At 45.1% G+C, this 27911-nt stretch overlaps 1 protein-coding gene across 14 annotated transcripts in view; it reads left to right on the forward strand.

Annotated features, from left to right (window-relative positions):
• Nucleotides 1–27911, forward strand: part of kiaa1109 (KIAA1109 ortholog) — a 637888-nt gene that overhangs the window by 170362 nt on the left and 439615 nt on the right. For all 14 annotated transcript variants that reach the window (XM_068042417.1, XM_068042485.1, XM_068042453.1 and 11 more), the window contains 2 exons: nucleotides 13862–13959; nucleotides 26380–26558. In XM_068042417.1, coding sequence (XP_067898518.1) covers nucleotides 13862–13959; nucleotides 26380–26558 — 277 coding nt within the window. The remainder of the gene's footprint in view (nucleotides 1–13861; nucleotides 13960–26379; nucleotides 26559–27911) is intronic.

Raw genomic sequence — 27911 nt, forward strand, 5'->3', positions numbered from 1 at the left:
AGAGACAGGTTACTGGTGATAGTTGAGCCTAGGTAGGTGAACTCTTGAACCACTTCCAGAGCGTGGTCGCCAGTATTGATGGATGGAGCGTTTCTGACGTATTGCCCCATGATGTTCGTTTTCTTGAGGCTGATGGTTAGGCCAAATTCATTGCAGGCAGCCGCAAACCTGTCGATGAGACTCTGCAGGCATAATAATAAGTTCTAGCATTGTTTCTATTACTAGAGTCAGGTTAACTGGCCTATATAGTTCACTGTTTTCTCTTTCCTTCCTTTCTTGAACAACAGGATTTCATTGCCTTACAATGCATAGGAATCGTTATAGAAACTGGGGAATTCTAAGGAGCAAAATCAATGCGTCCACTATCTCAGGCCCTCAGGTCCAGGGGATTTGTCAGCTTTTAGGTCCATTAATTTCTCCATTACGTTTGCTTTAATATTATCTAAGTTTCTCACTCACATAGCTAGAGCAGAGAGTTCTTCCTCAAACAACTATACTAAAACAGATTCTTCTTCTTTGGCCTCCTTGTCCTGAGAAACTCTTCCACAGGCGCTGCAGATAAAATTGGTTGTCAGGGCTGTTACACAGTTGGCTCTCTCCTTGCACTTTTGTCTTTTTTCCTGCTAACTGCTAAGTCTCTTCGACTCGCCACTCTTTAGCCCCGCCTTTATGGCTGTCCGCCAGCTCTGGCGATCACCGGCAACTGACTCCCACGACTTGTGGTCAGTGTCGCAGGACTTCATCTGAAACGCCGCTGGCTCAGTGGGGTGTATATGCTGGGGATGTTGGCCGCCTCGAGGTCTTCTGCGTTGGTCCTGCCACCTGATGCCAAGGATTCTTCGCAGGCAACGAAGATGGAATGAGTTGAGACGTTGCTCTTGGCTGACGTACGTTGTCCAGGCCTCGCTGTTGTGGAGCAAGGTACTGAGGACACAGGCTTGATACACTCAGACTTTTGTGTTCCATGTCAGTGCGCCATTTTCCCACACTCTCTTGGCCAGTCTGGACATAGCAGCGGACGCCTTTCCCATGAGCTTGTTGATTTCTACATCGAGAGACAGTTTACTGGTGATAGTTGAGCCTAGGTAGGTGAACTCTTGGACCACTTCCAGAGCGTGGTCGCTGATATTGATGGATGGACTATTTCTGAAGTTCTGTCCCATGATGTTCGTTTTCTTGAGGCTAATGGTTAGGCCAAAATCGTTGCAGGCAGCCGCAATCCTGTCAATGAGTCTCTGCAGACACTCTTCTGTGTGGGATGTCAATGCAGGGAGAACAGCATGTCAGTGGTGGATCTCTCTGCTCGAAAGCTGCACTGTGGCTCAGGGTAGACACGCTGAGCCAGCTTTTGGAGCCTGTTTAAAACGACTCGAGTGAAGACTTTCCCCACTATGCTGACGAGGGAGATTCCACGGTAGTTGTTGCAGTCACAACAGTCACCCTTGTTCTGAAAGAGGGTGATGATATTGGCATCTTGCATGTCCTGTGGTACTGCTCCCTCAAACAACTAAACTAAAACAGATTATCTGGTCATTAATCTCATAGCTGCTTATTGTACTTAGCTATGCACAAGTTTGCTGCTGCATTTGCTGACATTACACCGATGACTACTTCAAATATACTTCATTAGCTGTGCTGTGTTGGGATATCACAAGAATAAGAATGACTTTATAAGTGCACGTTTGTTTGTTCTGAAACTCAATGGCCCCAACATTTTCCAAGTGTGAGAATAGACTGTGAAGGGGTGGAGGGAGGATTTTTGGATGGGAAAGCTGGATGGTTTTCCTGCATGCCCTGCAGAAATTTACTGCAGATGTCTTTTTTTTCAACGGGTTTCTGCTCGTCAGCCAATCAAAATGAGAGATTGGCTTGCTGCTATTGGGTAATAAAGCAGGCAGAGAGCAGGTGTCATGTAAATCTGACTTCGCAGGGGTGAGGCGCGGGGGAGGGGTGGGGAATCAGCTGATCACAGGGAGGGTTCAATCATGCGGAGGTAAGCTAGTGGGGGCCTGAAGAGGAAGCCTTCCTGCTCCTCTGGCCCACAAGCAGTGCATTAAAAGTGCTTACCTAATGGATTCTGCTCTTAGCAAATCCTAAAAAATTTGTGACAGAGGAGGCGGCCATTTGGCCCATCATGTACTTGTCATTTGAGCTACCCAGCCTAATCCAATCTTCCTGCACTTGGTTGTAGCCCTGCAGGTCACAGCTCTGCAAGTAGACATTCAAGTACTTACTTTAAATGTGGTGAGTGTTTCTGCTTCTACCACCCTTTCAGGCAATGAGTTCCAGGTCCCTACCATCCACTGTGTGAGAAAATGTTTCCTCACCTCTCTAATCCTTCCACCAATTACTTTAAATCTACACCCCCTGGTTTTTGACCCCTCTGCTAAGATATGCAAGTCATTCCTATTTATTTAGGTCCCTCCTAGTTTTACACACCTCAATTAAGTCACTCCTCAGCCTCCTCCGTTCCAAGGAAATCAACCTCATCACATCCAATCTTTCCTCATAGCTAAAGTTTTCCAGTCCTGGCAACATGCTCGTAAATCTCCTCTGCACCCTGTCCAGTACAATCACATCTTTCCTGTAATATGATGTACAGAACTGTACGCAGTACTCAAGCTGCAGTCAAATCAGCTTTGTATACAGTTCTAGCATAGCCTCCCTGCTTGTTGCATTCTGTGCCTCGGCTAATAAAGGAAAGCATGTCATATGCCTTCTGAACCATCTTACTTCCTTTAAGGATCTGTCAATTATATACTCCAAGGTCCCTTTGTTCCTTCACACTACTCAGTATCCTCCCATTTATTGTGTATTCCCCTGCCTTGTTGCACCTCCCAAGATGCATTCATCTCACACTGTCCCTTGGATCCCACGGGCTTTTACTTTTTTGACCAGCCTGCCATCTGGGACCTTGTCAAAAGCCTTGCTAAATTCAATGGAGACCATATCCATCACACAGCCCTCATTAACCCTACTTGTCTCCTGCTAAAAAAATTCAATCAGGTTAGTCAGACATGACATTCCCTGAGCAAATCCATGCTGACTTTCCTTGATTAATCTTTGCCTTTCTAAACAAAGGGTTATATGCTGTCTCTCAAAATTGATTCCAATTATTTGCCCAGTTACGCTAACTGGCCTGTAGTTACCCTTCCTCCCTTTTTCGGCAATGTTACAAGATTAGCTGTCCTCCAATCCTCCTGCATCACTCCTGTAGCCAGGGAGGATTAAAATATGATGATCAGAGCCTTTGCAACTTATTCCCTTGCTTCTTTTAACAACCTGGGATATATTTCATGTGGGCCTGACGATTTATCTACTTTCAAAGATGTTAAACCCTTGAATAATTCCTCTCTTGCAATGTTTATCCCTTCCTATATTTCACACCCTTCCTCCTTAATTACAGCGGCATCATCATCGCACCCCTCCTTTTGTGAAGACAGCCACAAAGAACCTTACTCACAACCACCGCCTCCACACATCAGTTACCTTTTTGATCCCTAATAGGTCCTACCTTTTCCTTAGTTATCCTCTTGCTCTTTATGTACTTTGGATTTTACTTGCCAGTATTTTTTCATGCCCTCTCTTTGCTTTCCTAATTTCATTTTTAATTTCACCCCTACACTTTCTGTACTATTCTAGGCTTTCTGCAGTATTAAGCGCTTGGTGTCTGACATGGCTTCCCTTTTTTGCCTTATCTTACCCTCTATGCAGCTTGTCATCCGGCGGGGGAGGGGGGGGTGTTGGTGGGTTAGATTAGGATATCCCACCCTTTTTCTTTGTGAGAGCATGCTTATCCTGAAACCCTTGAATCTCCTTCTTGAATATCTCCCATTGCTCTGACACCGAATTACCTTCAAGTAGCTGGTTCCAATCCACTTTTGCTAAATTGCTTTTCTTGTCTCCTTTTACCTGTTGGGAATCTTTAGGCCCGTGAATCCCAGCCTCTGAGTTTTAAAAAAATGCTGTTAAAATGGAGTTACGTAGCCTCCTTAAAAGATTTTAATGAATGACCTGTCTCCTGAGAGTGGATTGGTTGCCCTACCCCTCTCCCCCCCGCCCCACAACCCAAATCTGCCTTTTTAAAACCGGAAGTGGTTGGGGTTACAAGGCAGGCTGGGGTTGGGTTTGAGAATTTTTTTAATTTTCACTTCCTTCCACCACACAGGCCCCACAACTCATCTGACCTTGGAGCTTAAAATTGCCATCAACATGTTAACAAGTTGCCAGATTGTAAGCAGCACTGTTTTGTCAAATAATGAACTTCCTTTTGTGAATTGGCATGTTTAGAGCGATGCATGGATCTCATATATATGTTTGCAGCACACAACATATAATCTCAATTTAAATTTGTGGTGAATTGATATTAATTGTCCCTTCCCCAACTCCCACAATCAGCCAGTGGTTGCTTTTGAAATTGGTCACAGTTGTGTTGCTGCACTGGTACTGAATGTTTGATATGGTGTAAGGTATGATACCAATTCAGTACTCCTGATGGCCAGCTAAATGGATGTTGGAGGAATTCTGGATGATAGTCTACTTGCCCTCTTGGCAGAAAGGGTGTAGGAAGATTTGAGGATGTATGCCCTTCATTGGAGGCTAACTACCATCAACATATCAACTAGAGTGTCAACATACCTTGGGACCATTTGTGTGATCTGTTCCGTTAATCAGTCACCCTGAAAATTAATATTTTGTATTTCATCAAATTTAACAGGTATTTTCTCTTGTCTTGTGTTTTTTTGGGGGGTTTTCTCTCTGTTCTTTGGCCTTTCTTAAGTAACCATCTTTCTATGTTAATTAGAAGAAGAATCTGCTCACTGTCTGTGCCAGTGCTAATTTACAACTGTACATTTAGATGTACATGATGTTTTCCTGATTTTACATCTTTCAGATTTTCCCTTCATTCCATTTTATGTCAACATGACAATTCCATAGAGTGAGCTAAGAAATTTGCCATATAGGGAAATGCAGCTTGTGTCCTGCTGTTAGTTGGACTTTGAGCACACTGTGTCTTCCTTTTTAAAATGTACTGCCAGTTCTCTCCACATACTGCAGTATTGACTTCTTCACCTTAAAATTCTGCTGTATTTCCATCAAATTCAGGAAGTGACTTTAGATATTGGATAAAGTCAAAGTGCATTTACATACATTTGTGCACATCTTTATGAATATGAAATTGGCTGAGAGACAGAAAGCAGAGTAGCAGTAAACTACTAGAGGATTGGAGAGGGGTATAAGGTTGTGTTCCCCATGGATCGGCATGAAGACCACTGCTCTTTTTGATATATATTAATGAGCTGGACTTGATTATAGGGGCATAATTTCAAATTTTTCAGATAACACAAAATTTGGAAATGTACTAAATAGTGGGAAGGATAGCAGCAGTCTTCAGGAGGGCATACAGACTGGTGAAATTACAGATGAAATTTAATGCAGAACAGTGGGAAATGATGCATTTGGGAAGCAAAATGATTAGAGGCAGTATAAAACTGAACAGTACAATTTTTTTTTTAGAACATTACAGCGCAGTACAGGCCCTTCGGCCCTCGATGTTGCGCCGACCTGTGAAACCATCTGACCTACACTATTCCATTTTCATCCATATGTCTATCCAATGACCGCTTAAATGCCCTTAAAGTTGGCGAGTCTACTACTGTTGCAGGCAGGGCATTCCACGCCCCTACTACTCTCTGAGTAAAGAAACTACCTCTAACATCTGTCCTATATCTATCACCCCTCAACTTAAAGCTATGTCCCCTCGTGTTTGCCATCACCATCCGAGGAAAAAGACTCTCACTATCCACCCTATCCAACCCTCTGATTATCTTATATGTCTCTATTAAGTCACCTCTCCTCCTCCTTCTCTCCAACGAAAACAACCTCAAGTCCCTCAGCCTTTCCTCGTAAGACCTTCCCTCCATACCAGGCAACATCCTAGTAAATCTCCTCTGCACCCTTTCCATAGCTTCCACATCCTTCCTATAATGCGGTGACCAGAACTGCACGCAATACTCCAGGTGCGGTCTCACCAGAGTTTTGTACAGCTGCAGCATGACATCGTGGCTCCGAAACTCGATCCCCCTACTAATAAAAGCGAACACACCATATGCCTTCTGAACAGCCCTATTAACCTGGGTAGCAACCTTCAGGGATTTATGCACCTGGACACCAAGATCTCTCTGCTCATCTACACTACCAAGAATCTTCCCATTAGCCCAGTACTCTGCATTCCTGTTACTCCTTCCAAAGTGAATCACCTCACACTTTTCCGCATTAAACTCCATTTGCCATCTCTCAGCCCAGCTCTGCAGCCTATCTATGTCCCTCTGTACCCTACAACATCCATCGGCACTATCCACAACTCCACCGACCTTCGTGTCATCCGCAAATTTACTAACCCACCCTTCTACACCCTCTTCCAGGTCATTTATAAAAATGACAAACAGCAGTGGCCCCAAAACAGATCCTTGCGGTACACCACTAGTAACTATACTCCAGGATGAACATTTGCCATCAACCACCACCCTCTGTCTTCTTTCAGCTAGCCAATTTCTGATCCAAAGCTCTAAATCACCTTCAACCCCATACTTCCGTATTTTCTGCAATAGCCTACCATGGGGAACCTTATCAAACGCCTTACTGAAATCCATATACACCACATCCACTGCTTTACCCTCATCCACCTGTTTGGTCACCTTCTCGAAAAACTCAATAAGGTTTGTGAGGCACGACCTACCCGTCACAAAACCGTGCTGACTATTTAAAGGGGATGCAGGGACAGAGAGACCTTGGGGCTCATATACACAAATCTTTGCACGTGGTAGGATAAGCTGAAAAGTGTATTGTTACAAAAAAGCTTGTGGGATCCTTAGAGGCATAGAGTACAAAATCAAGGAAGTTATGTATTATAAATCATTATATAAATCACTTTATTAATTATTATCATATAAATCCTTTATAAATCACGAGTTAGTCCTCAGCTAGAGCATCGTTTCTAATTTTGAGTGACACACTTTAGAAAGGAGGTCAAGATCTTGGACAGGTTGCAGAGGAGATTTACGATAATAGTGCCAGTGATGAGGAAGTTCAGTTAAGTGCAGAGATTGAAGAAGTTCTTCAATTCTTCTTGGAGCAGCGAAGGTTAAAGAGATTCAGTAGAGGTGTTCAAAATTATTAGGGATTATTATTAGGGATTTTGATAGAGTAGATCAGGAGAAGCTGTTTCCAATAGATGGAAGATCAGTAACTGGAGGAATAAGATTTAAAATAGTTGACAAAAAAGCCTGGGGGAGATGAATTTTTTTTACACTCAGTGAGTTGTTATGATGTGGAATTTTTAAATTCTTAAATGGGATGTGAGTGTTGCTGGCAAGGCCAGCATTTGTTGCCTAATTGCCCTTGACAACTGAGTGCTTGCTAAGCTATTTCAGAGGGCAGTTAAGAGTCTGCCACATTGCTGTGGATTTGGAGTCACATGTAGGCCAGATGAGGTAAGACGGCAGATTTCCTTCCCTAAAGGACATTAGCGTTGCTTGAAATGCTGCAGAAGCAGATTCAGTAGTAACTTTCAAAAGGAAATTGGATCTCTACGTGAAAAGGAAACAAATTGCAGGGTTCGAGGTAAAGGCTGTGTGGATTTTTTTTTAATTCATTCATGGGATGTGAGCGACGCAGGCCAGGCCAGCATTTATTGCCCATCCCTAATTGCCCTTGAGAAGGTGGTGGTGAGCTGCCTTCTTGAACCACAGCAGTCCATGTGGGGTAGGTATACCCACAGTGCTGTTAGGAAGGGAGTTCCAAGATTTTGACCCAGCGACAGTGAAGGAACGGCGATATAGTTCCAAGTCAGGATGGTGTGTGACTTGGAGCGGAACTTGCAGGTGGTGGTGTTCCCATGTTTTTGCTGCCCTTGTCCTTCTAGTTGGTAGAGGTCGCGGGTTTGGAAGGTGCTGTCTGAGGAGCCTTGGTGCATTGCTGCAGTGCATCTTGTAGATGGTACACACTGCTGCCACTGTGCGTCGGTGGTGGAGGGAGTGAATATTTGTAGATGGGATGCCAATCAAGCGGGCTGCTTTGTCCTGGATGGTGTCGAGCTTCTTGAGTGTTGTTGGAGCTGCACCCATCCAGGCAAGTGGAGAGTATTCCATCACACTCCTGACTTGTGCCTTGTAGATGGTGGACAGGCTTTGGGGAGTCAGGAGGTGAGTTACTCGCCTCAGGATTCCTAGCCTCTGACCTGCTCTTGTAGCCACGGTATTTATATGGCTACTCCAGTTCAGTTTCTGTCAATGGTAGCCCCTCGGATGTTGATAGTGGGGTATTCAGCGATGGTAATGCCGTTGAATGTCAAGGGGAGATGGTTAGATTCTCTCGTTGGTGATGGTCATTGCCTGGCACTTGTGTGGCGCGAATGTTACTTGCCACTTATCAGCCCAAGCCTGGATATTGTCCAGGTCTTGCTGCATTTTGACACAGACTGCTTCGGTATTTGAGGAGTTGCGAATGGTGCTGAACATTGTGTAATCATCAGCGAACATCCCCACTTCTGATCTTATGATTGAAGGAAGGTCATTGATGAAGCAGCTGAAGATGGTTGGGCCCAGGACACTACCCTGAGGAACTCCTGCAGTGATGTCCTGAAGCTCAGATGCTGACCTCCAACAACCACAACCATCTTCCTTTGCACTAGGTATGACTCCAGCCAGCAGAGGGTTTTCCCCCTGATTCCCATTGACCTCAGTTTTGCCAGGGCTCGTTGATGCCATACTCGGTCAAATGCTGCCTTGATGTCAAGGGCAGTCACTCTCACCTCACCTCTTGAGTTCAGCTCTTCTTTCCATGTTTGAACCAAGGCTGTAATAAGGTCAGGAGTTGAGTGGCCCTGGCGGAAGCCAAACTGAGCGTCACTTATTGCTAAGCAAGTGCCGCTTGATGGCACTATTGATGACCCCTTCCATCACTTTACTGATGATTGAGAGTAGGCTGATGGGGCGGTAATTGGCCGGGTTGGACTTGTCCTGCTTTTTGTGTACAGGACATACCTGGGCAATTTTCCACATTGCAGAGTAGATGCCAGTGTTGTAGCTGTACGGAAACAGCTTGGCTAGGGGCGCGGCAAGTTCTGGAGCCCAGGTCTTCAGTACTATTGCCAGAATATTGTCAGGGCCCACAGCTTTTGCAGTATCCAGTGCCTTCAGTCGTTTCTTGATATCACGCGGAGTGAATCGAATTGGCTGAAGTCTGGCATCTGTGATGTTGGGGAATTCAGGAGGACGCCGAGATGGATCATCAACCCGGCACTTCTGGCTGAAGATTGTTGCAAATGCTTCAGCTTTGTCTTTCGCACTGATGTGTTGGGCTCCTCCATCATTGAGGATGGGGATATTTGTGGAGCCACCTCCTCCAGTTAGTTGTTTAATTGTCCACCACCATTCACGGCTGGATGTGGCAGGACTGCAGAGCTTCGATCTGATCCATTGGTTATGAGATCGCTTCGCTCTACCTATCGCATGCTGCTTACGCAGTTTGGCACGCAGATAGTTCTGTGTTGTAGCTTCACCAGGTTGACACCTCATTTTGAGGTATGCCTGGTGCTGCTCCTGGCATGCCCTCCTGCACTCTTCATTGAACCAGGGTTGGTCTCCTGGCTTGATGGTCATGGTAGAGTGGGGGATATGCCGGGCCATGAGGTTACAGATTGTGGTTGAGTACAATTCTGCTGCTGGTGATGGCCCACAGCGCCTCATGGATGCCCAGTTTTGCATTGCTAGATCTGTTCGAAATCTATCCCATTTAGCACGGTGATAGTGCCACCCAACACGATGGATGGTATCCTCAATGTGAAGGCGGGACTTCATCTCCACAAGGACTGTGCGGTAGTCACACCTACCAATACAGTCATGGACAGATGCATCTGCAGCAGGCAGATTGGTGAGGACGAGGTCAAGTATGTTTTTCCCTTGTGTTGGTTCCCCCACCACCTGCCGCAGACCCAGTCTCGCAGCTATGTCCTTTAGGACTCGGCCAGCTCGGTCAGTAGTGGTGCTACCGAGCCACCCTTGGTGATGGACATTGAAGTCCCCCACCCAGAGTACATTCTGTGCCCTTGCCACCCTCAGTGCTTCCTCCAAGTGGTGTTCAACATGGTGGAGTACTGAGTCATCAGCTGAGGGAGGGCAGTAGGTGGTAATCAGTAGGAGGTTACTTTGCCCATGTTTGACCTGATGCCATGAGACTTCATGGGGTCCGGAGTCGATTTTGAGGACTCCCAGGGCAACTCCCTCCCTACTGTATACCACTGTCCTGCCACCTCTGGTGGGTCTGTCCTGCCGGTGGGACAGGACATACCCAGGGAGGATGATGGCAGTGTCTGAGACATTGTCTGTAAGGTATGATTCCGTTGGTATGACTATGTCAGGCTGTTGCTTGACTAGTCTGTGGGACAGCTCTCCCAACTTTGGCACAAGCCCCCAGATGTTAGTAAGGAGGACTTTGCAGGGTCGACAGGGCTGGGTTTGCCGTTGTCGTTTCCATTGCCTAGGTCGATGCCGGGTTGTCCGTCCGGTTTCATTCCTTTTTATTGACTTCATAGCGGTTAGGTACAACTGAGTGGCTTGCTAGGCCATTTCAGAGGGCATGCAAGAGTTAACCACATTGCTGTGGGTCTGGAGTTACATGTAGGCCAGACCAGGTAAGGACAGCAGATTTCCTTCCCTAAAGGACATTAGTGAACCAGATGGGTTTTTACAACAGTCGACAAGGTATATGGATTGCTTTCCTTTATTGGCCGAGGTGTAGAGTACAAAAGCAGGGATGTGATGCTGGAACTGTATAGAGTGTTGGTTAGGCCACAGCTGGAGTATTGCGTGCAGTTCTGGTCACCACATTACAGAAAGGAAATAATTGCTCTGGAGAGAGTACAGAGGAGATTTACAAGAATGTTGCCAGGGCTTGGAGGTTGCAGCTATGAGGAAAGATTGGATAGGGTAGTGTTGTTTTCCCTGGAACTGAGGAGGCTGATGGGTGACTTGATTGAGGTGTACAAAATTATGAGGGGCCTAGATTGAGTGGACAGGAAGGACCTATTTCTCTCGGTGGGGAGGTCAGTTACCGGGGGCACAGATTTAAGGTGATTGGTAGAAGGATTAGAGGTGACATGAGGGGAAATGTTTTCACCCAGAGGGTGGTGGGTGTCTGGAATTCGCTGCCAGGAATGGTGGTGGAGGCAGAGACTCTCAATTCTTTTAAAAGGTACCTGGACATGTATCTGAGTGCTGCAACCTGTGGGACTATGGACCAGGTGCTGGAAGGTGGGATTTGTTTGGGCGGATAGTTTATTCAGCCCGTGTAGACACGAAGAACTGAATGGCCTCCTTCTGTGCTGCAGTAATTTGTTATTTCACTCAGTTAAATGTAAAATCTTTCATCAGTTACTGGGTTCTTTAAGTGTGTATCTGACTACTAATTTAACTCCAAATAAACTTGGTCATAATTTATCCATTGGGGCAAAATGCATGCTTAATAATGTAAAACATAGTTTCCAATGTGAAAATAGAATATATACTTTAGAGTTTAAGCATTTTGAATTTCAGAATGTTATATGGAAAGCTTCAGGTATTCTGCAACTAAAATCAACTTTCAAATACAAATTTTAATAACCTACTTTGTCACAATTTTAAGTTTGAAAAACATCAAAGCCTTTGAAAAAGTATTGAAATGATTGATTAATCAATCTGATCCGCAATAGGAACAAACTCTCAAATCAATACCCAAATTGGCTTTCATGTTAGCAATGGAGTTGCTCCAGGGTGCATCTGAGCTACCCACATAAATTACATAATTGGAACAAACCTAGAGGTAAGTGAGGCCCCAGATCACGCATCACAACCAGAAAGGAGTTGAGAATGTTTTTTCGAAATGTGGTGGAGCATACTGTATGAAAAATACAAGAGCTTCCATTCTGTTTGATAATCATAGCTGTATCAACAGCTAAATAGACCAATAGACTTTCAGTGCACAAAATCACATTTACCGATGCCTGTGTTTCCAAATGTTAAATATTTTCAGAATGTTGCCATGTACAATAAGTAGCCTTTTCAAGCTCAATAGCAACAATCAGTTACAGCAGGATCCATGTTGCCAGAGTCATGTAATCAAGCTAATGGGCTGAATTTTACGCCATCCCAGCAGGCCGGATAGTGGCGTGGGGGTCGGATGGGGGCGGCATAAATTTGAAGGGGAGGCTCCTCGAAGCCTTCCTGCCCAGCTCCCGCCTCCGGCCAGCTTTACGGTAGTCGGGCAGTGGGGGAAAACGGCCCACCCGCCCGAGGCCACTTAAGGGCTCTCGCCCGCCTCCACGGGTATTTTACCTGTGGCACGTGGGCATGCTGGGGACGTGAAAGGCTGCCCAGCAATAGCTGTCAGCTTTTCCGTGCGCTGGGTGGGAGGAGGGGGTGTGCCATGGCAGTTGGGCGCTGGGTGCCCTATTGAGGGCCGCCCCTGCCTCCCAACCCATCCATTGGAACCAAGATGCCCCCCCCCCCCCCCCCCCAAAACGATTACCCTAGTCTCACCAGGGCACGACTGATCCCCCTGGTGAGGCATGCCCAACTTACCTTCGCTCCTGGCTCCGTGTCGTTGGCTGGGCTGCAGTCCCAGAAATGGCCACCGTTCTCGGTGGTGCTGCTGGGACTAAGAGCTGTCGGCCCGCTGATTGGCCGGCAGCTTACTGAGGCAGGACTTCCTCCCTCAAGCAGGTGGAAGTCCCGCCTCGGGACTGTTAAAGCCCGGGGACGGATCCCTGGGCTAGGCGGAAGCGGGTTCACCACCGACGTTTACGTCAGTGGCCAATTCCTGTCTGCCTGAGGTAAAATCCAGCCCAATGTGTTAAATGAACAGTTTAAATTTGTACCGTACCACTTCTTAAATACTTCTCTTCACTGGCACATTTCCAGTACAATTAATTAAGCAGGCCAGTTCTAGGACAAGTTAGCAAGGTCACAGATTTTTCAGTGCTTGTTATGTGCTCAGCAGGATACCTACGTTTTTCATTGAACATTCTGAATTTAAAGGGCCTCCTGATAAATAAAATATTAATATTGTTGTTGAGACTGCAGACTTTGAAAATCATCACCAATCAATTTATGAAAAGACAATACTAAGAGATATGCAATAGTTATCACAAGTTTAAAAGGCTTGATTTGAGTTGTCAGGTTGACCGCGAACATACGGATTGCTTTCCAAATAAAGTCCTAAGTTTGTGATCTGACTTTCCTCAACTGGAACTATGAGTTAAATAAAAATCTTTATGAATTTTGGGGTGGTGGGCAGGGAAGGGACGTGAGGTTGTGTCCAAGGTATTTGAGATGGTGGATTAAAATTCCTGTCATCTCAATGACTTGAGTTCAAGTTGTGCCACTGACATTCCACTGGTATTGACTTGTGCATACCAAAATAAAGATTTTGCAATCAGACAACTGAATGTACACTACTGAAACTTTTCATTTGGTTACACTTAATCCCCTATTTTTATTGATTTTGAACTGGAACTAGCATTGTCTAAAACTGTTAACGTAAATTTAATTCTGTCTCTTTGCCAGGTTGATTTGATTTGACTCTGTGAGAAAACAAAACTTGTAAAGCATCAGTTAGGAGATGCATTTTTAAAAGTTGTCATTCAAGTATTGTATTTGTTTCTGATTTGTGTGCATTGTGTTCAGCATTTCTATGTTGTGGGGCAAAATTTTCTGTCGTATGCAGAAAAACCTGTTTACTTACTAAAAGACTTCAAAAGACTCATAACCACTCACAAAAGTCTTCAGGAATTTCTAATTTCAGTACTGTTGTTATTCTCTTGCAGTTTATTTAGCAGCATGTGGAGAAACACTGAATATTGACTTCTCACTGCCTTTCAATGACTTTGTTCCTGAAACCTGCAACACAAAATTTTGTCTGAAGGTATGCTTCACTTTATTTAGATTGCTACTCAGCAACAATCTTTTAATATTGTTATTATAAATGTGATGTAACATTACAGCAAAACAGCCTCATATCACGTAAAATTAGCAAACACTGTTTGAATAGTAAGTTCAGTACCTTTACTTCACACATTGAAAAATTTAAGTTGCTCATGTTTTTCAGGTAATTCCACGAGTACATTGAAAATAAATAGTGTCCATTATGTGAACTATGAGATATCGAAACAAATGAATTTTGCTTCTTTAAAATATTTTTTTCCAGATTTTATGATATAACTATCAAATGTATAATAATTATTAAACACTGCCTGAGTAACTAATAATCTTTGGATAGCTGCACAACTAAATGTAAACATTGCAGAATGTTCCGGGACTATATCTTCTCAAAATCCTCCAATATATGTTTTGGTAAATGACAAATCCACATGCTAAAATGGACATTTGAGCAAAAAATCTTCCTATAATTTATGATTATTGGTAGATGAGTAGGAATTTGAATATTAGTATTTATTAAGCAGTAATAAAGAAATAGATTTCTAGGACGTAACCTCATGGCCCAGATGGTCCGTTGAACTGCTTATATGTAAGACTTGGATGATTGAAACCAACTGAGGGGAATGTTGGCTCTTCTTCAATTAAAAGATCTAGCTGCCTCTCTGTTGGAAATTTCCCCACTCTTCAGTTTACAGGATAGTCTGTAAAAGGATGGATTATTTTTCTTATGCTATGCTTTAAGGAAGAATTCACGTTTTGAGGATTGAATTGTACTCAAGTTACTTTATTCCAAATGCTGCCAGTCCATGTACTGAAATTTACTTTGATCGTTAAGTTTTTCATTGGAAATGGTAGGTGCCTCTGGATTAAAGTTGCTGCAGTGATGTAGGAGGGAACAGGGCCCCAATATTGTTTACCCTATCATGGGCTATGCATTTTAGCCCTATGTTGGGCTCATCCTCTATGATTATTCTGTTAGCTTTGACCTGTTCACAAAAAACTGCTGAATGCCCAACACTCCCTCCTGACCCCTGTGTTAGCTGGTATTGTTAATGGTTCTCTTTCCTTAGATACTGTCCCCCCTCCCCTTCAAATCTGCTGTCATTCACCCCTCTCCTCAAATAAAGAACTCTCGACCGCTTTGTCCTTGCAAACTACTCCACCATCTCCAACCTCTCTTTCTTTTCCAAAGTCCTAAAGGATATAGCTACTGTACTGGGTCTGCAGCAGGTGGTGAGGCAGCCAGCAAGAGAGAAAGGCCAACTTCACCTCGTCTTGGCCAAACTACCTATTGCAGATGCATCTGTCTGTGACAGTATTCGTAGGTGTGACCTCTGTCCTTGTGGAGACAAAGTCCTGTCTTCACGTTGAGGATACCCTCCATCGTGTTGTGTGGCACTATCACCATGCTAAATGGGATAGATTTCGAACAGATCTAGCAATGCAAAACTGGGCATCCATGAGGCGCTGTGGCCCATCGGCAGCAGCAGAATTATATTCAACCACAATTTGTAACCTCATGGCCTGGCCTCACTTTATCATTACCATCAAGTCAGGGATTCAAACCTGATTCGTGAAGAGTGCAGGAGGGCATGCCAGGAGCAGCACTGTGCATGCCAGGAGCAGCACCAGACATACCTAAAAATGAGGTATCAACATGGTGAAGTTACACCATAGGGCTACATGCATGCCAAACAGTGGAAGCAGTATGTGATAGACAGAGCTAAGCAATTCCACTACTGACTGATCAGGTCCAAGCTCTGCAGTCCTGTCACATCCGGTCGTGACTGGTGGATAATTAAACAACAGGAGGAGGGGGCTCCAAAATATCCCCATCCTCAGTGATGGGGGAGCCCATCACATCAGTGCAAAAGACAAGGCTGAAACATTGGCAACCATCTTCAGCCAGAAGTGCCAAGTGGATGATCCATCTCTGCCTCCTCCTGAAGTCCTCATTATCACAGATGCCAGTATTCGGCCAATTTGATGCACTGCACATGATATCAAGAAATGGCTGAAGGCACTTGATACTGCAAAGACTATGGGCCCTGACAATATTCCGGCAATAGTACTGAAAACGTGTGTTCCAAAACTAGCCACGCCCCTAGTCAAGCTGTTCCAGCACCTACCTGACAATGTGGAAAATCGCCCAGTATATCCTGGACACAAAAAGCAGGACAAATCCAACCAAGCCAATTACAGCCCCATCAGTCTACTCTCAATCATCAGCAAAATGATGGAACATGTTGTCAACAGTGCTATCAAGTGGCACTTACTCAGCAATAACCTGCTCACTGACACTCAATTTGGGTTCCACCAGGGCCACTCAGCTCCTGACCTCATTACAGCCTTGGTTCAAACATGGACTAAAGAGCGGAACTCAAGCGGTGAGATGAGAGTGACTGCCCTTGACATCAAGGCAGCATTTGGCTGAGTGTGGCATCAAGGAGCCCTAGCAAAACTGGAGTCAATGGGAATCAGGGGGAAAACTCTCCACTAGTTGGAGTCATACCTCGCACAAAGGAAGATGGTTGTGGTTGTTGGAGGTCAATCATCTCAGTCCCAGGAGATCACTACAGGAGTTCCTCAGAGTAGTGTCCTGGGTCCAACTATCTTCAATTGCTTCATCAATGAATTTCCCTCCATCATAAGTTTAGAAGTGGGGATGTTCGCTGATGATTGCACAATGTTCATTTGCGACTCCTCAGATATTGGGGCGAATTTTACAGACCCCTCGATGTCGGGGTGTGATGGAAAATGCCTCTGGCAGAGGCCCGCCACGGGCCTCGACGGGAAGGTCTGGCCTGATATTGCTGGCAGTGGTGAGGCCTCATGGCGGCCCCCACACCAGTTGGCGACAGGAGCCAAATTTAAATATGTAAATTCATTTAAATAAACAAATAAATTACCTTCTCGCTCTCGCTGTCTGTCCCGGCGCGATGTTGGTGCCGGTGGCCAGCACTCCTGCACCTTTGGACCCCGTCTGGGGATCCAAAGCAGAACAGTGATGGGGAGGGGGAGCAGGTAAATTTTTCAGTGCGGGCGGGGTGCGGGGGAGGAGGTTTTCAAAGTCATTTCATTGGTGCAGGGGATGGTGGGAAGGGGTAAAGTTTATGAACTTTGGTGGGGGGGGAAGGTCAGGTGCACTAGGTACGTGTTTTGGGTTGTGGGAGAAATGGCAGGTAATTAATTCTATGATTATTGGGGGGGTGGTGGGAGAGGGTCAGGATCAGTTTATTTCATGTTTTAAAATCAATATATCTTTATATATTTTAATTGTGAAATGTAGGAATCGAAGCCCTTTACAAATGGCGTCATTGCCTGCGCAAAGGTGACTGACGCCATTGCTGGGAACGGACAGCCCGCTCCCTCCAGGTCATCGGGGTGGGTGGTCCGCCCCGGCTATTTAAATAAGCTACTGCGCTTAATATCGCGGCAGCTCCGAGACATGTGGCTCGCATGGGTGGGCTACCCTTGTTTTCGTCTGCCACCGATTACGACGGCAGGACTATAAATTTCAGCTCATTGAAGCAGCCCGTATTCATATACAACAAGACCCGAACAACATTCAGGCTTGGGCTGATGTGGCAAGTAACATTCACACAAGTGCCAGGCAATGACTATGTTCAACAAGAGAGAATCCAACCATCTCCCCATGACATTCAGTGACTTGACCATTGCTGAATCCCTCACTGTCAACAGCCTGGGGGTTACCATTGACCAGGAATTGAACTAGACCGGCCATATAAATACTGTGGCGACAATGCCCAGCTCAGGTGCTGGGAATTCTGCGACGAGTAACTCACTTCCTGACTCCCCAAAGTCTGTCCATCTATAAGGCACAAGTAAGGAGTGTGATGGAATACTCTTCACTTGCCTGGATGAGATGAGCTCCAATCACACTCTAGAAGCTGAACGCCATCCAGACCAAAGCATCTTGCTTGATTGGCCCCCATCCACCACCTTCAACATTCGCTCCCTCCACCACCGACGCACAGTGGCAGCAGTGTGTACCATCTACAAGATGCACTCCAGCAACTGACCAAGGCTCCTTAGCAGCTTCCAAACCCACGACCTCTACCACCTAAAAGAACAAGGATAGTAAAGGCATGGGAACACCACCACCTGCAAGTTCCCCTCCAAGCCACACACCATCCTGACTTAGAATTATATTGCTATTCCTTCACTGTCGCTGCGTCAAAATCCTGAAACTCCCTTACTGTGTACCTACAGCACATGGACTGCAGCGGTTGCAGAGGGTGGCTCACCACCACCTTCTCAACAGCAATTAGGAATGGGCAATAAATGCTGGCCTAGCCAGTGATGCCTACAATCCGTGAAAGATTGTCCTTGAAGGTGCTGTCTCTTTCCAAGTCCGTGTCCTCCTTTCCAGGAACTCCATTCATCGAATCACATACAATGTTTTCTCTTCCCACTCCCGCACTGTTACCTGAGTCCCCCAAAGATTTATCCTTTGCCCTCCCCTATTTCTTATCTATGTGCTGTCCCTTTGAAAATCACGACATCAGGTTCCACGTGTACACTGACTACACCCAGCTCTACCTTAACCACCACATTTCTAGAACCTTGCCTAGGCACTGACTCCATCCGTCTCCTTGACAACTATCAGGCTGAATCAGGCTGTTCAAAACCTTGGTGTCCTCTTTGACCCCGAGATGAGTTTTTGATCACATATCCTTACCATCCCTAAGACTGTCTACTTCTGCCTCGTAATGTAGCCCGACTCTGCTCCTGTCTCAGCTCTTCTGCTGCTGAAACCATTCTCCATACTTTTGTTACCTCTCAACTTGACTATTCCAGTGCACTCTTGGCAGGCCTGCCAACTTGCACCCTCCATAAACTTGTGTTCATCCAAAACTCTGCTGCCCTTATCCTAACTTGCACCAAGTCCCACTCACCCATTACCTCTGTGCTCGCTGACCTACATTGGCTCCCAGTCAAGCAATGTCTCTGTTAAAATACTCATCCTTGTTTTCCAGTTCCTAGATGACCTCGCCCCTCTATATCACTGTAACCTCCTGAAGTCCCACTACCCTTTGCGCTGCTCCACTTCTGGCCTCTTGAGTATCCTTGATTTTATTCACTGTACCATTGACGGCTGTGCCTTCAGCTGCTGAGACCATAAGCTCTTGAATTTCTTCCCTAAACCTCTACACCTCTCTCCCTCTATCTTTCAAGATGCTCCTTAAAAACTACTACTTCAGCCAAGCTTTTGATCAGCTGCCCTAATAACCCCTGTTATAACCAAGGCCAGAGGAGTGCACTTTTTTTTTCTAGTTCCGCTTCTCCACAGGTCATAACATATATTTAAATGTTTACCCAGTTATCAATACGGTCAATCATATTGTTATCGTCTATTTTTATCCCACAATAAAATACACCAGCCAGGTTTCTTTAATAAACAACAAAATTATCAGTCTATTATAAAAGAAAACTTAACCAGTAACGAAGCAAAGCATAAACACACACTTTGAAATATGAAAATTTCCTTTTACCTTAACCCCTCACACACATGGGTGGCACAGTGGCGCAGTGGTTAGCACCGCAGCCTCACAGCTCCAGCGACCCGGGTTCAGTTCTGGGTACTGCCTGTGTGAAGTTTGCAAGTTCTCCCTGTGATCGCGTGGGTTTCCGCCGGGTGCTCCGGTTTCCTCCCACAGCCAAAGACTTGCAAGTTGATAGGTAAATTGGCCATTGTAAATTGCCCCTAGTGTCGGTAGGTGGTAGGAGAATTGGGGGAAGGTGGGGATGTGGTAGGGAATATGGGATTAATGTAGGATTAATATAAATGGGTGGTTGATGGTCGGCACAGACTTGGTGGGCGGAAGGGCCTGTTTCAGTGCTGTATCTCTCTATGACACACACACATACCGGTTAACCAGAAAATAGAGATTTTCTCTTTAGAGTTCTGTTACAAAAAAAACCAAAAAAAACTTTGGCCGAATACTTAATATAATTCTTGAAGAAAAAAGAGAAGATACAGAAATATGTCAGTTGTCCCCTTTTGGTTTGGTGTCCCAAATACGTGTAGATGGCTGTCACTGGGATCTTCCTAGCACAGTTCTTTTCTGGCGATGTTGAGGATCGGTTTGGTGGGATTTCCAGAAGAAATGCAGCAACACTGGTTTCTGGCAGCCTTTTCAGGAGGAATACAGCATCAATTTCTATATTTCTTGCACTCTGTTCTAAGAGCTTCTCAAAGAGATGGAAAAGTGTCAGGCTTTTCAAAGGGATGGAAAATGACTGAGCTGGAGTTTTGTCCTTGGCAGGTTGATTTTTAAACTCCTTTCCAAACACTGTCCATACCCCAACTGACTGTCAAAAGTGAAGCCAAAAACTATATCTCAAGAGTCAAACCTCCTGACCCCTATAAATTTTGACCTGTCATTTCTCTGTAAACATCTTCCCCAGGTCAGAAAACCCCTGCTGGGTACTTATCTGAAGACAGGTGACTTCCAGTAAGGGTTGTTTATGAACCAAGTCCAAAGACTTTCCGTTGACCTCTTTTTAAAAAAAAAAAGCACAAAGTTCAGCATCCGCAAACAAAACAATGACCATGAGTCCTCAAAACAAAAAACTTTAAAAATATAAAAACCCCGCCATAACACTCCTAATGTGGTTTGATGTCAAATTTTGTCTGATAATGCTCTTGTTAAGCGCCTTTGGACATTTTACTATGTTAAAGATGATATACCAATGCAAGTTGTTGTTTGGCTGGGAGTTCGCTCTCCTGCCATCTCTGTCCCATTTCCTGGACTTCCTTGTGAATGCTTGAAACAATAGGCTGGATTTTATGTTGGGCGGATGGGAGCTGGTCACCGACATAAAAGTCAGTGGTGAACCCGCTTCCGCCCAGCCCAGGGATCCGTCCCGCATCTTACGGGTCCCTGGGATTTAACTGTTCTGAGGCGGGACTTCCACCTGCTTGAGTGAGGAAGTCCCGCCTTATTGAGATGCTGGCCAATCATCGGGCCTGGAGCTCTTAGTCCCAGCAGCATCATCGGGAACTGTCGCCACTGCTAGGACTGCAGCCCAACCAAGGACATGGAGCCAGGAGTCCAGGTAAGTTGCGGTTTGCCTTGCTGGGCTAATGGGTCACGCCCCGGCAAGGCAAGGATTGTGTTTTTGGGGGAAGGTCTTGGGTCCTGGGGGTGGTTGGGGAAGTGGGGGTGGCTCTCAATTGGGTACCCCTTTGTCTGCCCCCCCACCCCGGTGTGCTGAGAGGCCAGGTTTTACTGGGCAGCCTTTCACGTCTCCTGGACGCCCGCTTGCCATGGGAAAAACCCCGTGGAGGTGGGCATAGTCCCTTAAGTGGCCAATTAAGAGCCTTGATTGGCCTGGGGCGGGCGGCCCATTTCTCCCCTCCCCCGGCCCACGTAAAGTGGAGCAAAGGCAGGAGCGGGTCGGGAAGGCCTCCCAGAGCCTCCTGCTCAATTTTATGTAATCCCCCCTGGCCACCATCCAGTTCGCTGGGGTGGCGTAAAATTCCGCTCAATGTAGTGGTCAGCAACCTCAAGTTTTCTGAACATGTATATGGGTCCAACAATATTAGACTCTGGTTATGAACGAATTAAGGTAATCACTGGCCTTGCAATTGAGTCCAACCCATTTCACTGTGTACTGTGACTCCTATGGGAAAGACTGATTAGCTTGTTTATTTTGTTGTGGATCAATGTATCTTAGTTTTTTGAGGTTTAGTTAATATGCCACCCGGCACTACTTGGGACAAGAGATTATAGAAAGATCCAAACTAAAAGAATCCTGTCTCTCTTGGTGCTTCAACCTGGCAAGTTTTGTTGGTTTGTACCTTTTTCTTTCATGACAAGATTAAAGATCACTACAACAATAGCAACTTATATTGTTCCATTAACATTATACATCTGAAGGTGCTTCACATAAACATTATAAAACAAAATATCACACCGTGCCAAGTAAGGAGATATTAGAACATGACAAACAGGAGCAGGAGTAGGTGATTTGGCCCCTTGAGCCTGCTCCGCCATTCAATAAGATCATGGCTGATGTGATTGTGGCCTGAACTCTACTTTCCGGCCTGACCACCCCCCCACAATGACCTTTTACTCCCTTGTAGATCAAAAATCTGTCGAGCTCAGCCTTGAATATATTCAATGACTCAGCTTCCACTGCTGTCTGGCGTAGAGAATTTCAAAAATTAAATACCGTCAGAGAAGAAATTCCTCCTCATCCCCATCCTAAATGGGAGACCCCTTATTTTTAAACTGCGTCCTTTAATTCTAGATTCTGCTACGAGGGGAAACATCTTCTCAGCATCTATCTCAGGATTGTCCAACATAGGGCCCGCGGGCCAGAATCTGGCCTGCCAAATGTTTCAATCTGGCTCACGGGTGTAAGTTGTACCTGGGGCCATTCCTCATCCTCACCATGACTGGAGATGAGAAATTTCCCTTTATCAGACCAGCATTTGAACTATTGCGCTGTCAGTTTCAGAGCTGACAGCTGCTGACATCGGGAACATCCGTTTCCCAAAAGACTTGAGGTTTTCTGGTGAGTTCTAACTTTTTTTTTTAAAAAAGCCTGCTGGAAAACCCCAAGTCTGTTCGGGAAACGGCTGTTCCCGATGACAGCAGCTGTCAGCTGTGAAACTGACTGCGATCTTTTTAAAAAGAACTGATGAACCATCTACTGAGCGTTCCACTTTCTGCAACTGTGTGAGAGACGGGGAAGAGCGAGAGAGAGAGAGGGGGTAACAGAGAGAGAGCGAGGGAGAGGGGGTCAGAGAGAGAGGGCAAGGGGGGGGCCAGAGAGAGAGAAAGGGAAGAGACGGGGAGGAACAGAGAGCGTGGGGTGCAGGGAACACTGGAGACACAGGGGCTGGAGAGGGGGGGAGAGATACAGAGATGGGGGTGGAGAGGGAGACAGTCAAAAAGGGGGTGAAGAGAGAGAGACAGAGAGGGGCGAGAGAGATTCAGTCATTTACTTGTGGCACAGAAGAAGGAGAAGGACGCCATTCTGTCCGTTGAGCCCATGCCGGCTTTCCATGGAGCTATGCAGTCAGTCCCACTCCCTGACTCAATACCCGTAGCCCTGCAAGTCTATTTCTCTCAGATGGCCATCCAACTTCCTGTTGAAGTCATTGATCATCTCCACTTCCACCACCCTCATTACTACCCACTGCGCAAAAAAGTGCTTCCTTATATACCCCCAGCATCCTTTGCACAAAACGTTCAATCTGCCTCCCCTAGTCCTAGAGGGGAGAGGGGAGGAAAGAGAGAACGAGAGACACACACATAGAGTGCGAGGAGAGGGTGACAGAATCAAGGTCTCTCCTGAAAGATGGACATCTATCCAGAATGCTCTGCATTGCTACATCAGGTGTGCGGGCAGAGAATGACTACTATTTAAGCAAGCAAGAACAATGTCAAGAAAGTCACTAAATCAGTTTTCAATATAGTGATGAGAAAGTAGGTCAATAAATTAGTCTGCTCATTTAAAGCTTCTTCACAAAAATGCACATTTGTTATTTTTATGAGTAAGATAAATTTTTAATGCCTTTATCTTTCGAAATCTGCTCACTGGCCCCTGGGCCAAGCAAAAATCGTAATGCGGCCCTCTGCCCAAAAAGTTTGGACAACCCTGATCTACCTTGTCAAGCCCTCTCAGAATCTTATATGTTTCCATAAGATCACCTCTTATTCTGCTAAACTCCAGTGAGTATAGGTTCAACCTTTCCACGTAAGATAACCTCTCATTCCAGGAGTCGACCTAATGAACCTTCTCTGACTGCCTGCAATACAAGTACATCCCTTCTTAAATAAGGAGATCAAAACTGTACTCAGTACCCTAGGGGCTGGATTTTAGCACGCCTACGTCATCAGGCTCTGTGGGTGTGGCGAGTGGGTGAAAGATGGTTGCGGCAGAGGCCCAGCCCAATCCTCCCGGTGTCAGTGAGGCTCTGTGGTGCCCCCCCCCCCCCCCACTGCTGGGCGATGTGACCTGTATCTACATATTTAAATCAATGAAATGAATAAATTTAAATGAGCTTATCCGCAATCTTCCTTGCCCGCCACGATCCTCAGGGTGGTGGCCGGCACTTCCACTCCTTCAATTCACTGTTTGGGGCAGTCTGGTGTGACACTGCTGGGGAGGGGGGAGGAGTGAAGATTTCCAGGGCGGATGGGGGGAGGACCGAAGATTTCCAGGGCGGATGGGAGGAGGACTGAGTGAAATAAATGTAATGAGCGTGAGGGATGGTGGAAGGGGTGAACTTCAAACTTTGTGCAGTCTTGGGGTGGCAGGGGCGGGGAGGTCAGATTTAAACTTTATGGATTTTGGGTTGGGGGGGGGGAGGTGGTTGTTCAAATAGTTAATGTAATTGGAATTGGGGGGGTGGGAAAGGGGCGTTAAAATTATATTTGATACATTTTGGGGGGCTGTATCTTTAAAAATTTAAATATACCGGCAGGGTTGGCTGCCCTTTAAAAATGTTGCCAGCGCCTGCGCACAGGTAGCTGACTCCATTGCTGGTGTCGGACAGCCCGCCCCCCTCCGTGTAATTTGGAGGGAGGGTGTGGCGAGTCGCCCCGGCTATTTAAATAAGCCATCGTGCAGGAGATCGCAGTGGCTCATTGGAGTGCAGGCTGCCATTTTTAGAGCTCGCCGCTGGGAGTGATGGCGGGCTCTTAAAATCCAGCCCTAGGTGTGGGTCTCACCACTGCCCTGTGCAGTTGTAGCAAGACTTCCCTATTTTTATATTTTATCCCCCTTGCAATAAAGGCAACATTCCATTTGACTTCCTAATTATATGCTGTACTTGCATTCTAACTTTTTGTGATTCATGTCCGAGGGCTCCCAGATCTCTCTCTCCTGCAGCATTCTGCAGTTTCTCTCCATTTAATGATATTCTGCTTTTCTATTCTTCCCACCAAAGTGGGCACCCTCACATTTTCGCACATATACTCCATGTGCCAAATTTTTGCCCACTCACTTAATCTATTTAAATGCTTTTGCAGATTCTTTGTGTCCTCCTCACAGCTCTCTTTCCTACCTATCTTTGTATTGTCTGGAAATTTGGCTACAATACACTTGGTCCCTTCATCTAAGTCATTAATATAGATCATAAATAGTTGAGGCCCCAGCACTGATCCCTGTAGCACTCCACCAGTGATAATTTGCCAAACTCAAAATTTCCCATTTATCCCAACTCTCTGTTTCCTAGCCAGTTCTGCTCTTGTGCTTTTATGTGGCACCTATCAAATGCCTTTTGGAAATCCAAATACACTATATTTATGGATCCACATTTGTCTTAGCCAAGCGTTTCCTTTTTATGTACCTATAGAAACATTTATGTTTTTATGTTTTTTGCCAGTTCACATTCATATTCTATTCTCCCTTTCTTTATCAGTTTCTTGGTCCTCCTTTGCTGTATTCTAAAGTCCTCCCAATCCTCTGGTTTACTACTATTTCTTGCAACTTTTATAGACCTTTTCTTTTAATCTTATACAATCCTTAACTTCCTTTATTAGGCATGGTTGACTGCCTTTTCTTTTGGGTTTTTTGTGCCTTGAAGGAATTTATAGTTGCAGTAAACTGTGTAATAATTCTTTAAAGACTATCCATTGCCTATGTACTGTCATAACTTTTAATGTATTTTCTCAGTTCATCTCAGCCAGTTTGGCCTTCATAATTTTCTCTGTTCAAATTTAACACCCTGGCTTCAGATTGAACTACCTTACTTTCAAACATCATGTAAAATTCTATCATATTACGTTCACTCATCCCTAAAGGTTCTTTTACAACAAGATTATTTATTAACCCTTTCTCATTACATAATACTAGATCTAAAATAGCCTGTTCTCTATATAATGGCATCATTAGAGTGGTGTTACTGTTCGTATGGTTGGTTAGCTGGCTCCACTGTTCAATTGGAGTAAAAAGTTTGTACATTCAATCCTCACTCCAGGATTTGAGTACATTACCTGGTCTGATGCTTCAATAAAGTATCGAGGGAGTGGTTGTTTGGATGAGATGTTAAACTGAGGACCTGTCTGTCTGTGCTGACAGTTTGGAGGATGTTAAAGGTCCTGTGGCAATATTTAAATAAGAGCAGAAATTTCTCCTGGTGCTGTAGAGTACATTTCTCACTTAACCAATACCATCAAAAACTGACTAATTATTTAAATTGTTATCTTTTGTAAGAACTTGCCATGCATTTGAATTTGCTTATGTAACAATGATTTCTGTATTTGAAAATAATTTGCTCTGTGAAGTTCTTTGTGTTGTTAGATGTGATATGTAATTGCAATTTTAAAAATGAAAGGGATTTTATACACAAAATAGGTTGCTTGACACAGATATTCCAACCTCGTTGCAACATGCATTTTGTGTAATTATTTTATATTTGCAGGCAGAAAATATGGATTTACGTTTATTTCTCCCAGACTGCCACCCGAGTAGATATGCTGTTGTTACATTGGTAAATGATTCCCAGTCCAACAAAGTAACTCCTCAGTCTTCTACTTCAAATGAGACTCAGGCTACTAATAAAACAGGAAAACTAAAATGGCGCAATGTTACCCAGCCAGAGTAAGTATCTACTGTAATTCTGTAATTGTTTAATGTACTAAAAAATTATGGTTTTGTAATTCAAATAACCCTTTGAGGACTTCTGTTACCTTTTTGTTTATTTAAAGATTGCTGAGAACTGGAGACTCTCTCTTTTTGTATTTTACTGCTTATTTCTACTGTTTCCCCTCATTTCTGGCATTCCCAGAAAATAAAAAAGCATAGATTTGCTGTGTTAAATTTACCAAATCATCATTGGACTGCAGGATATTAAGTATCTTGTACTTTTCAGTTTGGGATTTTGCACCAGTACTATTTCATGACATTGCTTGCTTCTCACCATTGTGAGAAATCTGTGTCAGAAGTTTAAAGAATTAATGGGAATATAGGGCTGGATTTTCTTCTCCCGCCATCACGATCTTCCTCGCGGTGGCCCAGTATAATAACCCGGTCAGGCCACCATCCCCTCACCAATCATATGGAGGGAGCGGGCTCTCCGCTGGCAATGATGTCAGCTGCCTGTGCCCAGGCACTGGTGCCATTTTTAAAGGGTGCTAGCCCTGCCAGTTCATTTAAATTTTTCGCCCCCAATGTACCGCCGATAAATCTATCACCCCTTCCCCTCTAATAACAATTAAATTCAACATTTGCCCGCTTCCCTCCCCCCTCCCCCCACCCACCACAAAACACTTACGTTCAACACTTGACCTTTCCCCCACAACTGATCAAAGTGCAGAGGTCACCCCTTCCCATCATCCCCTACACTAGTAATGTAGATTTGACCCTGTTTTCCCCCGCCCCCCACTGCAATAAAAATCATAAGTTCCCCCGTCCCCACCACAGTGCACCTGCTTTCCCTGGATGGGAAAATGAAGGCGTGAGTGCTGGCTGCCGCTCAGAAGATCATGGCCCGAAGGTACGATAGGTATGGATTGGATGCAAATTTATTCATTTAATTAATTTACATAAGTTAAGCAGGGTCCCGTCGCCCAGCAGCAGGGGAGCCACCAAGGAGCCTTGCCACCGCCAGGAAGATTGGGCCTGGCACTCCTGGTGCCAGACTCCATGGCGGGCTGCTGCCGAAACAATCTTCCGGCCCCCTCCCTCCCGCTGTGGAGCCCGCGTCAGGAGCTCAGTAAAATCCCAGCGATAGATATCTGGAGTGGGTGTAAAACTGTGGGCTAGGTATTCAAAGTTTTTAAATTTTCTGAACAGAAAAAGGATAAAGCAAGGTATTACTAAACGAGGATACTGTTACAGCATAAGAAGGAACATTTTCAATGATGCCATTACTCAGGTGGAGTACTGTCTGTATTCTGTTCTGAAATAATAAGGGATCTATTCCCACATTGAGAGCACATTTATAGGTTATTG

Source organism: Heterodontus francisci, chromosome 1 (genome assembly GCF_036365525.1).
Source record: "Heterodontus francisci isolate sHetFra1 chromosome 1, sHetFra1.hap1, whole genome shotgun sequence".
Taxonomy (NCBI): domain Eukaryota; kingdom Metazoa; phylum Chordata; class Chondrichthyes; order Heterodontiformes; family Heterodontidae; genus Heterodontus; species Heterodontus francisci.